Source organism: Protomyctophum bolini (assembly GCF_963924005.1).
Source record: "Protomyctophum bolini genome assembly, chromosome: 10".
Lineage (NCBI taxonomy): Eukaryota > Metazoa > Chordata > Actinopteri > Myctophiformes > Myctophidae > Protomyctophum > Protomyctophum bolini.
The window spans coordinates 28,340,667-28,355,415 of NC_137871.1; the positions used below are offsets into that span (position 1 = coordinate 28,340,667).

Consider the following 14,749-nt stretch of genomic DNA (forward strand, 5'->3'; position numbering starts at 1 on the left):
TCACTTTTATAAAGCAGCCTTTATTTCCCAAATGTTTTAACCTATTGTGTTCCACTGCATTTCCTGCGTAATGTTTTTACGTCTCCTGTTGTATGTTGTGTTTTAGATGATCTGTGAATCACTTTGTTTTGAAAGGTGCTATATAAAGAACTATATAAAACTATTATTATTATCGTAAATCTATTGGAATGCATTCGTTTTTTCCCATCTCCTGAAAATCAATGGTTTTGGACATGAAAGGTATCGACACTATGTTAATGTGCTAATGTTTTCCTGGCCAAATACCCCAGTGAATACATTAGTGCTCCAATGTGTACCGCAGGGCCACATAGACCTAATGTATGTGAGATCATAGTTATATAATATATATATATATATACTTTGCTTTCCAAAAAACAAAGCAGAACTTCAAAACACATGCCCCTAACTCATGCAACCTGGAAGCCCTTGGAGCTGCAACATCTCTTTTGTTTTTATTTTGTCTTGATAAAATAATTCAAAATAGAACACTGTGGGAATGCAATACGCAGCAACATTGTTTATCTTTTGTTTTGTTTATTGAGTGTGGGCCATATTTCTTATTTGATTGTCATACTCTAATAATAAGGGATTGCATTTTTATAGCGCTTTTCTATGTACTTACGTGCCTACTCAAAGCGCTTACATTGGTCCATTCATTCATACATTGGGAGTCGAACAGTCAATGCCAGCGTCCTCACTTCCCACATTCACACACCAATGGTGGTAATGTAGGGTTCAGTGTCTTGGCCAAGGACACTGACATTTAGACAGGAGGAGCCGGGATTCTAACCACCGACTCATGGATCATTGGATGACCTGCTCTACTTTCTGAGCCACAGCCAATCTCCTCTAAACTGTGTGATTGTCACCTTTTTGGTTGTAGGCAACTAGCATGCACGACTTCAGAGATTCAGAGTTCAGAGATGCACTGTGTAGATTAGCAGAACCGATGATGTTCCGTGCTGACAATAGCCGATCTACAAGCTCCCTCTTGTTCAAGGCAGATACTGTAAATCCACTCCCAGCCCCCCTTGGACATGCCCCCCTGCCACAGAGGAGGGTGTTACAGTACAGTGGTACCATGACCCGGATCAGGTTCCCATTGGGGGGAACCAGAGGGAGGTGAATGTAGTGGAGTAGTCCTGCTAGCTCATAAGCTAGAAAAAGGGGGTGATTCCCCTTTGGATGAGCGGAGCATGTTTGGCTTCCTATGCAGGATTAAATCCTTTGCGTTAAGGTCCTTATCCACCAGGGGGCCAGGGCAATCATTTTTTTCCTGCAGTCAATTTGTCTGATTTGTTTCGTTAGCCATAATAACTTGTTGAGTACCGTGTACATCTGCACAGAATGTGAAAATTACAACAACAATGCGATAAAACTATTTTTCATCGCAACAAATGCATCAACCTACAGTATATGAGTAAAGCATCAGCTACTGTATATGAATAGCCTTGAGGTGTAAAGACACTAATGGCACTTGGCTCATCCCTTCCCAACAAGAATCCTTTCATCACTAACTTCATTGTTACTGTACCAATGTGTACCATTCTCGACTTACCTGATGCTGTACAGGACACTGCCATCTTGGAAGATTCGCAGCAGTTTGTTGTCGGTGGTGACCTCGTGGAAGTTGGCCCCTTTCTCGTTGGCGAAGAACAGGTCAGGCTTCCAGATGGAGTCCAACATGGAGGGGTCCAGGTCTAGAGAGTCGTCCGGGTATTCGCTGTACGCCAGACGGGGATCGTTCCATTTTTGCCGTAGAAACACATTGAGCCTGTAGTCCTGTAGAAAGAATGCAATCACTGGTGGTGGAATTGCTGTATACCGTATGCTCCTTTAATCTAAGTGGTATCCGGAATCCCGCGGGGTGCATACTTAGTTTAGACTAGTCATTGTTTAGACATGGGTTAAGGTTAGGTTTAGGTGTGCTGCCCCGTGGGAGGTTAGGTTTAGGGTGAGGGTTTGAGATAGGTTAGGACTAATGACTGGTCTAACTAACCAATAACTAGTCTAAACCAAAAACTGTCTAAACTAAGTATTGCATCCGAATCCCATGGGATCTGGGTGGCTAAGGCTTGTCCACCACATTCATCACAATAAAAAGCATCACAATAAAAAGCAGGGTTCAACAAAGCTCACAAGTGCATCATTAGTGTCACTAGCTGTGTTCGGGCTGATCTGACCCTTAGGTCTGGCCCTGCGGGCCTCGTCACCACAACCTTTAACTGCTCTCTGTAACATAGTGCTGACCCAGCAGCAACAACCCCCCAAAGCGACACTTCCCAGCAGCCATTTTCACCCCACTCCCCCCAAGGCTTCTCCCATCCATTTCTTTCATTTTCTCATATTTCTTAATTTTAATTGCAGAGTGAACAGTTCATTATAAGCACGTCAGTGACCCGTTCGGTCTCCAAAGGTAGTTCTAATACACTCCAGACGACAGACAGAGGAAACAGGGGAAGGAAACTCGCTCCATTACTGGAGGGAATTAATGAGGAAGTGGGTGGGAGAGAGAGGTGGTGCTGGGAACCTTCATTTATAAGTAATGTGAAGAGAAAGAAATATGTATATAATGTACTAGACAAGAAAGTATCATCTCAATGCAAGATTAAAAGCAAGCACGTGTACCAAAGGACAGGCGTTTAACCCATTAATACTAAAAACATGTATTCTAAATCCTAACACTTTTCTGAAAGATCTATGTTCATATATCAGTGATTCTCAAACCCCAAAATGTAGGCTATATGTATTTGGCCACAGACCCCCATTTAAAAAAAAAATCCAGGAACCCACAGAAGCAAAGATTTGAGTAACTATTTTTTGCTTGAAAAAATAAATAAATTATAATAATAATACACGCTATGAGCTTGTATATCTGCTATTTTTGAATAGCCAAAGTATAAAAGAATCGTTAAATCGTTAAAACATTCCACCATTTCTATGGGACAGGCTGTTCTTCAGTTCTTACCATGGTTGTTTCTGTAATAGATCCAAAGCTGTTGATGAAGATGTTGCAAGTGACATTCACAGGTGGACCTATTGGTATGAAGAAACGCCAAGAAACAGGACATTACCCATCTTGAGACATATGGACATAGACGTATTGAGGATATAATATTCTTTTGCTCAGAGGCGGAAGGTTCTTATAACGGCAGTGGGTACATGCAGCCACCCCCCCCCCCCCCCCCCAGCGGTGGAAAAAATAATATTTGTCTCTTAAAACAGCCGTTGTGTTGGCGCTGATAGTGCTGTCAGCCTCGGCAGCTACGTGCAGAGTCGGTGTGGCGGCAGCGGGCACTGGGGCCTTGACAGCGGGCGCCGATGTGGCCGTGGTGGCAGCGGGGAAGGGACATTTCAGTGGACAGTGGGTGCATATACTGCATATTGATATATTTTGCCAAAATGCCAGTGGGTTCATTTGCGCCTCTGAACCCACGGAGTTGACGCCCCTGCTTTTGCTCCAAGTACAGTACTTGTACAAAACAGACAGCACTGAGAGACAGGATGAGAGCGGAGCTATTGGAAACACTTTTAGAAATACGATGGCTTGCATGCATTCATGCATAATAAAATCCTCAGTATGTATGGGTCCATGTATTGGTAGTAGTATTTGGTTACATTTTGTACATTCTGAGTTCAATCATAACAGAGGATTTTTGGGTGTGTGATTTTCTACAGGCCTTCTCTTGATAGATGGCATACCTTTGAAGTTGGGTCTGATTCGGGCATCGTATCCGGACGTTCTTCCCATGAGCTTGTCCAGGAAGTCAGAAGGAGACAGCTGCGGGCCAGCCCTACTGGGGGGCTTTATCTCCTCTTTACAGGAGCTCAGTCTAGAGAGAGAGAGAGAGAGAGAGTTCAGTTTCTGACATACAAACATGTGCGCCAATGGTTCCACAATCTAGATCAGAACCTAACTGAACTGCAGGTAGGGTCCGTTATGTTAGCGATGATTTATTGACTCAGATGCCCTACACGTGAACCTGTATATAACAAATAAGGTTACGTATAGCACAGCAGGTAGGTACCCCGACACTAAAAAACATCTGACTTGCACTGGAGCTTCTTGGAACACTCAGCAGCAGCCTGCCTCACAGTCATTATAGGCCACAGTGACCTCCTTTCCACCGGTTGAGATGAGATTACATTTTTATTCTCAAAGTACAGTACAAGTACAGTAATAATTGTTTGTTCCCAATGGGAACCGGTTCAGTTCTTTTTGGTTCTTAGTCCATGAGCCAGAGCTCCAAAAACTAGACCTATATTAAATTGTTTATATAGGATCAATACAACTAAATTAATACATGATAACCAGTCCACAGTAGTTTTTCATATTTTCAATTATTTTGCAAAACTTCCTACATAATGACTAATTTGCATATTTAAAAATGTAAAAATTGTAATACAATAAATCATTGTCTTCGTGTAAGTACTCAATTAGGGAAGTTTCATGGTGATAAAAATCTAATATAGCTATGGTTTTGCACACTCAATTCATAATTAACGTTCCAAGTTTGGAGCTCTGGCTCATGGACTAAGAACCAAAAAGAACTGAACCGGTTGCCATTGGGAACAAACCGGTGGCAAAGTGGCCTGTGAGTCGTCTGATGCTGCTTTGTCTGTAGCGACATCAAAGGTGCGCAGTATACAGCGGTGTATAGAAGGATTTAATAGCGATAGCTTCACAGGTACTGAGCACATGCTAAATTTGTGACACGTACAGCATGTTCGCTTGGGCATACAGATTCCGCCGCTGTCCATACTGTAGATGCCCTTGTCATCTGAAAGGTCATCAGAGATAATATGGCCCAAATAAGTGATCTCATGAGTCATTACACAGCAGATGAAAGTCAGGAAAGATTGAGTGTCTGTCTTGGGTACAGGCTTTAGTTCCGACACTATTATTGGTCCGACAGTCATTAGACCGACAACCTACCTCAAACTCTAACCTACTTCGGACAATCATGATTTTACTCTTTTTAGCGTTGTATTTTATATTAAAATCAAGCCCATACTCAGCATACTGTAAGCATACGCCCAGATGCTGTTGGAGACCAGCACTATACAGACTAAAAATGACCAAATCACCCGCATACATCAGGTGATTCATTTGTGAGTCACCAACCCCGGCAACCCTACACTCTGTACCACATGCATTTAAAAACAATGATAAATCATTCATATAAAGATTAAAATTAAAATTAGATCAAATTAATCCCTGATGGACACCATTGGTCACATGCAAGGGAGCAGACATTGACTTCCCCCATTTTACACTCATCGTCTGGTGAGCATACCAGAACACCAAGATTCTGACTAAGAACCAGGGGACCCCCTCTTTGTGTCAGTTTTAAAAATAATCCACAGAAATGAAACTACTGTCAACAGCAAAAGAAAATTAAACGCCCTGCGTTGGATGAATGAATGAGCATGAGAAACATTAGGATTGAATGTCTCCTGCCTCAGCTGGCAACCAAAAGCTCATCTATTTCTCATCATGCCTTGAGACATATTGTGCTTGTTAGGGCTCCAGCTTGAAGAGTGGCAGGCAAGGTATATATCTGTCCCGGCTTCCTCTGTCTGTCCCGCCCACTGCTGGCTGCTGGCTTAGAGGGAGAAAAGCTTGACAGATTGATGGCTCAATTGAAATGCTATGAATGTCCACCCCATTCAAATGTCACACCGGGGAGAGGAGAGGAGGGTGTTGTTGAGGCTCTGGCTCATATTGACAGGCATGACCAGCAGGAGAGAGAGAGAGAGAGAGTGGTGTACATGTGTGTGCAAGAGAACCAAGAACACAGGGAGGGGGAGGGAGGGAGAGAGACAGTCCAAAAGAATATGAAAGCAGCAAAGAGAAGGAAAGCGACTGGAGTCCGCTTGGAGAGTCCATGCAGGCAGCCTGGGTTCTGCCTGGTGATTGATCTCCTCTCTGACAGTGTCAAAGGCGGATTGCGCCGCATGCTTTCCATGCAACTGTTAATGGCTCACGATCCGTCATGATCCAGAACTCTGTGAAGTACAGATGCCGGGTCCAATTCCCTCCCCAAGGCAAAGCTCACTATGCTGAGGCCCATGTGTTCTCCTATAAGCCTTGAGACACACAGATATCCAACCATCATCGAGGGTCTCTGAGATTTATTTTAGCCTGAGGCCGCTATTCTACAAAATGCCTTCTAAATCAGAAGTTTGCACACTTTCAAAACTTTTCAAAAATAGCAGATGTACTAGTGTACAAGCTCGCAGGCTGCGAGCTTGTATACTAGTACATCTGCTATTTTCCGAGTCGTAGCGCGGCGCGAAGTGATTCCTGTTCCTCCATGTGGATTGGTTCGGTTGGTTATTTATCCCCTTTAATAATACCAATTGGTATTGTATTGTATAACGTTTTTTATTGTTGATTAGTCACCTTTACAACAAGGTATGCTTGTAAGGATCAGTGATAGGCTCTTTGAATATGTTTTTTCTCATAGCCTGTGTCTGCCAAAGCTTAATCCTGCGACCCTAATTAAAACCCACGCACCTTGTTTATCCGGCTGCCTTTGTCCGCCTTCTCCTACCAAACCACACCGTTTGCCCACATCTCACCATGCACAACACCACCGGCATGCCTGTCCAGACATAACGCACTACTTTGCATCCATGCAACTGTCATAATTACTGTACAGTTTGCATTTGCATGAAAAACCATGTTATAGAGAGTATGCACATGCATGATTTCATCAGGACACACCCCCCTCATCTAGACTGAGTGGCAACACATTGAGCAGCATAGTGTTGGAGTTTGGAAGCGCTCGTTGTAAACCACTCAACCGTCCTGCGTACCACCTGTTTCTAAATGTCACATAATGCAGGAGGCAGAAAAATGTTGTGTTATTGAAAACAAGCACTTCCAAACTCTGACACTTGAAAAAATAATCAAATGCAGAGCATTTCTGGTCATTTTCCAAACAGGTGATGTAATCTGAAATTAGCCTACTGGGTTTTGCCAGATGGAGTCAAACATGAGTAATAGCCACGTTTAGAGCATGTCAAATAAGTTAACATTGAGTGTTTTGGACTTTACAGGTAGCCTACACTACAGTATATGTAATTAAACTGTATATTCTCACATAACTGCATGAGCACATTGTCTGTTGCGGTAATGAAGCTCACTGGAACATCCATTTTTGTCGAGGATTAAAGGACCAGCATGAAGATGAATGAATGTATCATACTGTGGAACCAGTGATTGTCAAATCATTGAATATGGATGAACTTATCACTGCAGTGACTTTGTCAAATTGAGGTCTCATCACTGTGACATCTTGGTAGATTAGTTTGCCTGTGGTTGGAATACTTTTTCAAGTTCATGTCAAGGTAAGGTAGGACCATTTTGTGTCATTGCATAAACTAGTGGGATAGTTGGCATTACAGTATGTTGTAAAACTGCAATAGGACTGCGCTTTATGGTTACGCCTGTTGGATTTTAGATGTTGCGATGCTGTTCTACATATTTTTGTGATGACTTATACAGTCAGTGTTTGTGGCCTTTGATGTGGATGCTATCTTGTACGTACAAGATCATTATTATCTTGTACGGACAAGATAATATCTGACAAGATAAAATAGATTTTGAATGCATGGCCATGGTAGGATGCCAGTCTGACTTGCCACAATTGTTTTGTAGTGAATTGACACCTTCGGGTTAATAAGTGTAAAGTTTGGGTATTACAAATCGTAGTTCTTTAGAGAGTTCCTTGCCCATGTGGTGTCAACTAAGTCCTCTAAACAGCTGTTTAATTAAAGTGAATGATTCAAAGATAAAGAAATTTCTATCCCCACCAATGACCCATTAAAATGGCAGTAGAGACTTGCTTTTTAAAATCCAGAGCAACTGTGCAGGTTAGCAGACAGTGATAGGGATTGTGTTGTAGTGTAGTTCATTGATCAATTAGGGGGAGTTGGCAAAATGACAATTGGGGGAGAAAACAAAAGATGGTAGCATAAAGACCACTTCACTGAAGCCACTGAGCTGCAGCCATATTGAAATGAACAATACAGTACTTTCAAGTCTCATCTGACTGAAGACTGTATAAAGTGGAGAGTTCATAGCTAAACTTTATGCTGTATGAGAAGTTAACCATTTAAGCTCTGTATGCAGTACCTCGTCATTAGACAAACGCAAAAAAATGCCGATCTACAAGCTCACAATGTGTCACATTGTGATGTGCTGTGAGCTTGTAGATCGGCTATTTGAGCTATTCAAAAGTTGCCTAAAATAGGGACACTTGGTTGAAAGTGTAGTTAAGGTTTTCACACGGGAGTGATATGCTTGCATACTCGCTTATACTAGATGAATTATACATGTTGCATAGTCGAACATTGGTCTACTCCATCCAGACCTAAGGTCGGCCAATCAGCTGCTGACTGAGCTCCCGACCAAGAGAAGGACTAGAGGTGACCGAGCCTTTGCTGCGGCTCCCCTGAGGCTCAGTAGCCTGCCTTTTAATATCACAGCCTCCCATGCAGTCCTGTTTAAATCATCGTTGAAGACACATTTATTTTCTCTGGCCGTCGAGCACATCTAAACTTATTACTCGATTGCCATAGATTCTGCTGTATATTAACCTGTTTTTCAATTGCTGCGTAATTTGTTGTGTAATTTGTTGTTTAATTGCTGTGTTCTATAGTACTTTGGTTGGCCTCAGCCATTGGAAATGTGCTCTATAATATCATTTGAGTTGAGTTGAAATTGGGGTCTGGGGGTCCTTGCTTGGAGGGTACGGGGGTGAGGTCTTTCCAGGTGGTCCCCAGCAAAATGAGTTAGTATAGCATCACAATGATTTTAACCACTTTATTAATGTATATGTTGGCTAATGATCAAAAATAGCAGATCTACAAGCTCACACCGGGAGCTTCTTTTGGGCTTGTTTTCATAGACCTGGTTGCTCATCTCTCTGGAAAAATAGGTTATTGGAAAGGAAGGAGAAATCACCCGGAGGCCGGAACAATTTAAAGAGGAGTATAATTTTAGTTTATTATTTAATACCATGTTTTTTTTTTTTGTGCCTTTATTGATAGGTTGAAAATAGACTGACAGGAAATGGGGAGAGAGATGGGGGGAAGACACGTGGCAAAGGCCGTCGGGATCGGGAGCCAGACCGGCGGCACGCCGGCTCAGCAGCCCAGGTGAGTTTTTTCCATTTCTTTCTGCATCTTGTCCACATTTCTTGCAACTGCGATGATGTAGTATGACTATGCGCGACAATGAATATCACTCACTTCTTCACATCTGTAAACCTGTGATGTGACAAAGTAAAGGGCCAGAACAGAACTGTTTCGTTAAATCATTGGTATTGTTGGTAACCACAAACGGCTTTGGATAAATTGGATTATATGGATGACAGCTTAATAGAATTCTACCCACTTTTGTTGGAAATTGGCTGTTTCTTATTGGCGTACTTTACATTTAACCCTTCTGTGGGTGAACTATTCCCTTCAGTGTTTAGCTATGTTTTTTTTCCACTTTTTTTGTAAATAATAATTAGCGTAGCCACAATCCAACGCTAATGGCAGAATTTACTTCATGGGAATGTACATTTAGCTGTCACACTGCGAGCCCTGGGGTTTAATGATTTAGACTAATCCATGCTAACACACAAAGTCAATTGCCGCTTCCAACTCTGCACAGCTGCTCATGCGTTCTAATTTGTAATGCAATCTTTAATCTTGTGGGAGTGAGGCTTGACATCTCTAGAGAGGACCCAGCAGAAATGATGTTACCAAGCTCATGCCACTCTGCTGACGGGAGCACAATGGACTGCCACTCTGATGGCAGATTTACGTTCACGATGGCCCCATTTCCTACCAGCTCCCCTGTCCTATATTGTACCACCGGCAGCTTCAATTTCATGTGAAACATTTAGATCTTCAGCTCTCTACTGTGCTGAAATTCTGGTGACTGACTGATTAACCAAATAAACTGAGGCCAATTCTACAGATGCCTTCTAAATTAGTAGTTAGGACAGTACCCCTAATTGCTCCTGACGTGCTGGTTGGTTTCCTCCGCCGTCGGTGTGTGAATGGGTGAATGTAATGCACAATCTCTATAAAGCGCCTTGGATAAAGGCGCAATATAAATGCACCATTTATTTACCATTTAGGTGATGACATGAAATATTATGAAGAAAAAATTAAGTGGACGTTTGGTGAGAATAGCAGATCTACAAGCTCACAATGTGGTGGTGAAGAGATTTGGAGTATAGAGGGAACAAAGCGGATCCAGTATAGACATCTGTGGCACTAGTACTATCAATAAGTTGTACAGGGTTTAAGTGGTTAATGTGGATCGAATTTCTCGACTCTTTCTCTCGGTTATTTTCTTATACGGTGGATTACTGAATGCTGATCAATTTAATGTGGCGGAAACAATCATACCATTTTGGTTTCTCCATCTGGCAATGGCTCTGGGTGTTGTAGTAATGGTTCTCAAAGTAGGGTCTCTAGGGAGCCTCCGGAGGTTCCTGAGGGGGTTCAGGGGGTCCCCAGCATAATGAAGAACAGTTTAAAGGAACACTTATCAACCTGTCTTCATATAATAGTTCCTCACTAATAATCATGATAAAATGTCACGAAAAAATGTCACTCTCTTTTCTGAACTGCCCACAGCCCTCCTATGAGACGCAGACTGAGTGGAAAATATTGTGCCATTATTAGTGAGGCCCTATTAGTATATGAAGATAGGTTGAAAAGTGGTGAAGTGGTCCTTTAATTTTCGCTATTATTTGAGAGAATGACTATTCAGACTCTACATTTCACTCTCTCCACAATTATCTCCACACTTGAACTTGTACATAGGGCACGTTCGGAAATGCACCCTGAACGCACTGGTGTGATCTCTTGTCGTTTGTTTATTCATTGCACTCGGTACGTTGTTGTTCGAAAATCCAGTGTGCAACGCACCGGGTGTCCCGAGTGCCCGCACTGAGCGACCCTACCCTAAATCTCCATATATCGTCAGTCAGGTGGAAAGCTCATTATGTCCAAAACTGTACATCTCCAGGATTCAAATTCAAAAGTATAGCCGATCGACCAGCATGTCGCTTTGAGACGCGTTTCAAGCTTGTAGATCTGCTACTTCCGTTTGACGCTGTAGTATGATCAAGTTGGGCTTTCTGGGTTTCTGCCCGACAGCAACGATATACAGTGGTATATACAGGACTTCCCTGCCTGCAGTGCTACTGTGGCTGAAGAAGAAGTAGCACCCAGCTACTGATGTATAGTAGCTGGGTGTATGGTGAGGAAAAAGTGACACTTCTTTTGCAAGGACAAACATACAAACTCCTCCCTGAGCACTCCAAGGTAACATATCATCTATGTCGGGTGGAAACCTCATACGTGCAAAACTGAAAAACTTTTCAGGATTTCAAATTCTAAAACGGCAAAAGTACTGTGATGCTTTTGTGCAACGCTCTATGGTGGTCCCTGGCAAAAAGTATATTTTGAAATGGGCACCCGCTGCCTAACATGTATCAATTCATAGGGGTCCGCAAAACAGAGACACATTGTTCTTCTCCTTACTCGTCGTCGCCCCCACTGGGGTATGATGAGGCATCAATAACAGGTAGAGCACAGTGTGCCTGCCTGCCTGTCACCATGAGTTATTTTATTTCGTGACAACCTAGGGATCATCACTATACTGCAGCACCAGGTTGGGTTTTCTGTGTGTAAGAAGCTCAGGCATGTATGGCTTTTTAATTTGATTCCTGAAAAGTAACAGTTTTGGACTACCCGACAGATGTTATGGTAAAGCTCTTGATCTGAAATCATCATTAGATAGAAATCTCTACTTAAGAATTTTATTTTATTTTTTATTATTATTATTATGTTTTGAATTAATTAACCCATTCTGACCTGAGATCAGATTCATACGAGGTTTCCAATAGACACACACTGGTCTGATTAACCCATTCTGACCTGAGATCAGATTCTAAAAATGTCAGTCGTTCTTCGATTTTTTCAAAAATAGCAGACCTACAAGCTCGTAGCGCGCCACTCGGTGGCGCGCTATGAGCTTGTAGATCTGCTATTTTTCAATAGCTAAAGCATGACATGATGCTAAACACCAAAACGGGTTCCCGGTCAGAATGGGTTAAAGAATGCAACTCGTGAGTCAGTAATATTGTCTACTATAGACTCTACCAGAGTGGTGCTCTGAGTTATAAACCAGTGGAATTGTGTCCCCTCTGGAACTCCATGTGGATCACAGTCAGCGTCTACCCATCCTCCCGAGCAGTAGTCTACTGTCTGCTAGCCTCTCTGTATTCAGCGCCCTATCCCATGTGTCGGATCTGATATCAGCACGGATTGCCTCCTGTCAGTCTCCGTGAAACACGGCTATAGGAGGAATTCTGATAGGGAGAGGGATTGCACTGTCAGTGAACTATGGTATTGATGTGTCTGTTAAGGAACTTGACGGACTGCAGTCACCCAGGACAGCCTCACGTAGGCCTCCAGCACAGGGTGTGCGACATACAAACATACTTTATTTAAATCACTGCCTTTTGTTTTCTGATGATGGATCACAGTCATGCGCAAATGCAACACAATCTTGTGGGTACATAAAGCTATCAGGTGCAACAACAGGCATTAGTCCGACATCCTACCCAAAACCCCAACCCTAAACCTAACCTCACAGGAAGCCATGGGTTAGTTTTAACCTGCCACGGGTTAGTTTTAACTTGCCGCGTATGTCGGGAGCCACTTTTTTACCAATAAAATAATATTAAAGAAACTGTTAACTGGTTAATGTGTACCGTCCCTTCTAAAGCGCTCGTTGGCAGCTGTCAATACACTATATGACCGATATGTTTGTGCTAGTGTAGCCGATTAGATTTATTTCTTGTTCGCCTCTTGTCTTGATTGTTTAAACATGACGTCATGGGCCGCTATGCTCGATAACAGGCTTGATAAGCCCAAAGCTTATTGATACTGGGTAGTCAATAAGCTTATCTGTTTTTTTTCGGGTATCTGGTTTCTAGCTCCATCCCTATAGCCACGGGTTAGTTTTAACCTGCCATGCATGTCGGGGGGGCATGTGTGTGTTTTAACTGGCCACGGGTTAGTTGTAACCGGCCAAGCATGTTGGGAGCGACTGTTGTCAGACTAAATGCCTGTCAGATTGTTAGAATGTCTAACCAACGTATGTACCCCGAAGCGGTCGCCTGTCACAGCAGGCATACTGTATATGTACTCCGGTATCATGCGTTCATGCCTGCTCTTCGCTGACCTTGTGGTAAGCTAAAGGATTGTGTTCAGACTTGGGACATAAAACTCCATGATCAAGGCACAGTGTTTTCTTGTCATCTTCTCCTCCAAATCGTCAAGGTAATGAAACGCAACAATTAGGAGATTGGATTTTGGCTGCGACTGAGCTGGGATGGTAATTGTGTGACATAACGACGCCTTCATTGTGAAACTGTGAGTTTATCAGCTGTGGGCTGCTCCACATGGTCAGCTCCACCCTCCCTCTTACCCACATGCTTCCCCTTTTCAAAGCCATAGGGAAATCTCTGCCGCTGTAGTACTGTTGAGAATCGACAGTAAACGCATAATTAGAAGCACCTAAGTCTTATAGTCTGCATGAGAGTGGTGATGAATGCCTGTATGAATATGGAACAAAGTGTCGGCACCAATCTGTCTCAGTATAAATCAAACGGTCTGATGGCATGTGTTTGTTTCTTTTGTGGCTGTGATTTTTTCCCCACCCTAAAACATGATCAAGTGTACAGTATTTGTTAAAATATCATTTTTATGTGGATTAAGTATGCCTGATGGGTGGTGACTGGTGATCCACCTGAACTGAAGCCACACCCACAGCTGTTGTTGTTAGATAAAGGGGGAGGGCCATCTTTAAAGCCTCTTCCCACCTGCTGCATTCCTTTTGACAGATGCTCGTAGCCCTTGGTTAGTCTTCTGTAGCTGAAGCTTTCCTCTTTGATAGTCTCCCTGTTCAGTCACAACATGGCCGTTAGGCCCTGAGGTTGTTGCTTGGAGGCCCGATAGGTCTGATGGCCATCTCGTTTTGCTCCAGGTCTCTATAGCAGAGCTACATTGCAAGAGGGAGAAAGCCAACCGCCAGCGGGTGAGTTAGTCTGTGCTTGGCCCCAATTATGGTCCACCTGTGCCTGAAACTGAGTGTACATCGGTTTGCCGCCACTCTCTGGGGACCAGAGGATTCAATCTGCGCGCACCGAGGTGAACAAGAAAGATGCACACACATGTGCGTGCACACACACACACACACACACACACACACACACACACGCACGCACGCACGCGCGCGCAGACACAGAAATGCACTCCGTTTGACCCATATTTGGACATGGCGGTGAGAATAAAGAAGGCTGTAGGCATGGCCTCAGTCTGTTTCACTAAATCAAAGTGCTGGCTGGAACCAAATGTGAACGTCAAAGCCGCCATATATATAGCACTGATTTTACTGTGGAATTTCTGAATTACAGCCTTGACGGAGAGAGGGCATCCAGATCTGCCTGTTCCTCATTTTGACTGATGCAATTAATAAATACAATTTCATCATCTAAAGAGAAGTTTCCTCCCTCTGTAAACTTGAAACATATGGTCTGAGGTGGAAACACAGTTCATGCAGAGGGCAGACATAATTTTGAAATTTTCATAGGGAAACAAAGTGGTTTCAATAGTTTTTAATCGAAATCATTCTGAATCCTTT

General features: G+C 43.0%; 1 protein-coding gene across 2 annotated transcripts in view; it reads right to left on the minus strand.

Annotated features, from left to right (window-relative positions):
• The window catches only part of glra4a (glycine receptor, alpha 4a), a 51,359-nt gene that overhangs the window by 20,663 nt on the left and 15,947 nt on the right, over window positions 1-14,749 (minus strand). For both annotated transcript variants that reach the window (XM_080774231.1, XM_080774230.1), the window contains exons 2-4: window positions 3,724-3,854; window positions 2,990-3,057; window positions 1,580-1,803 (exon numbers count right to left, since the gene is read on the minus strand). In XM_080774231.1, coding sequence (XP_080630357.1) covers window positions 1,580-1,803; window positions 2,990-3,057; window positions 3,724-3,854 — 423 coding nt within the window. The remainder of the gene's footprint in view (window positions 1-1,579; window positions 1,804-2,989; window positions 3,058-3,723; window positions 3,855-14,749) is intronic.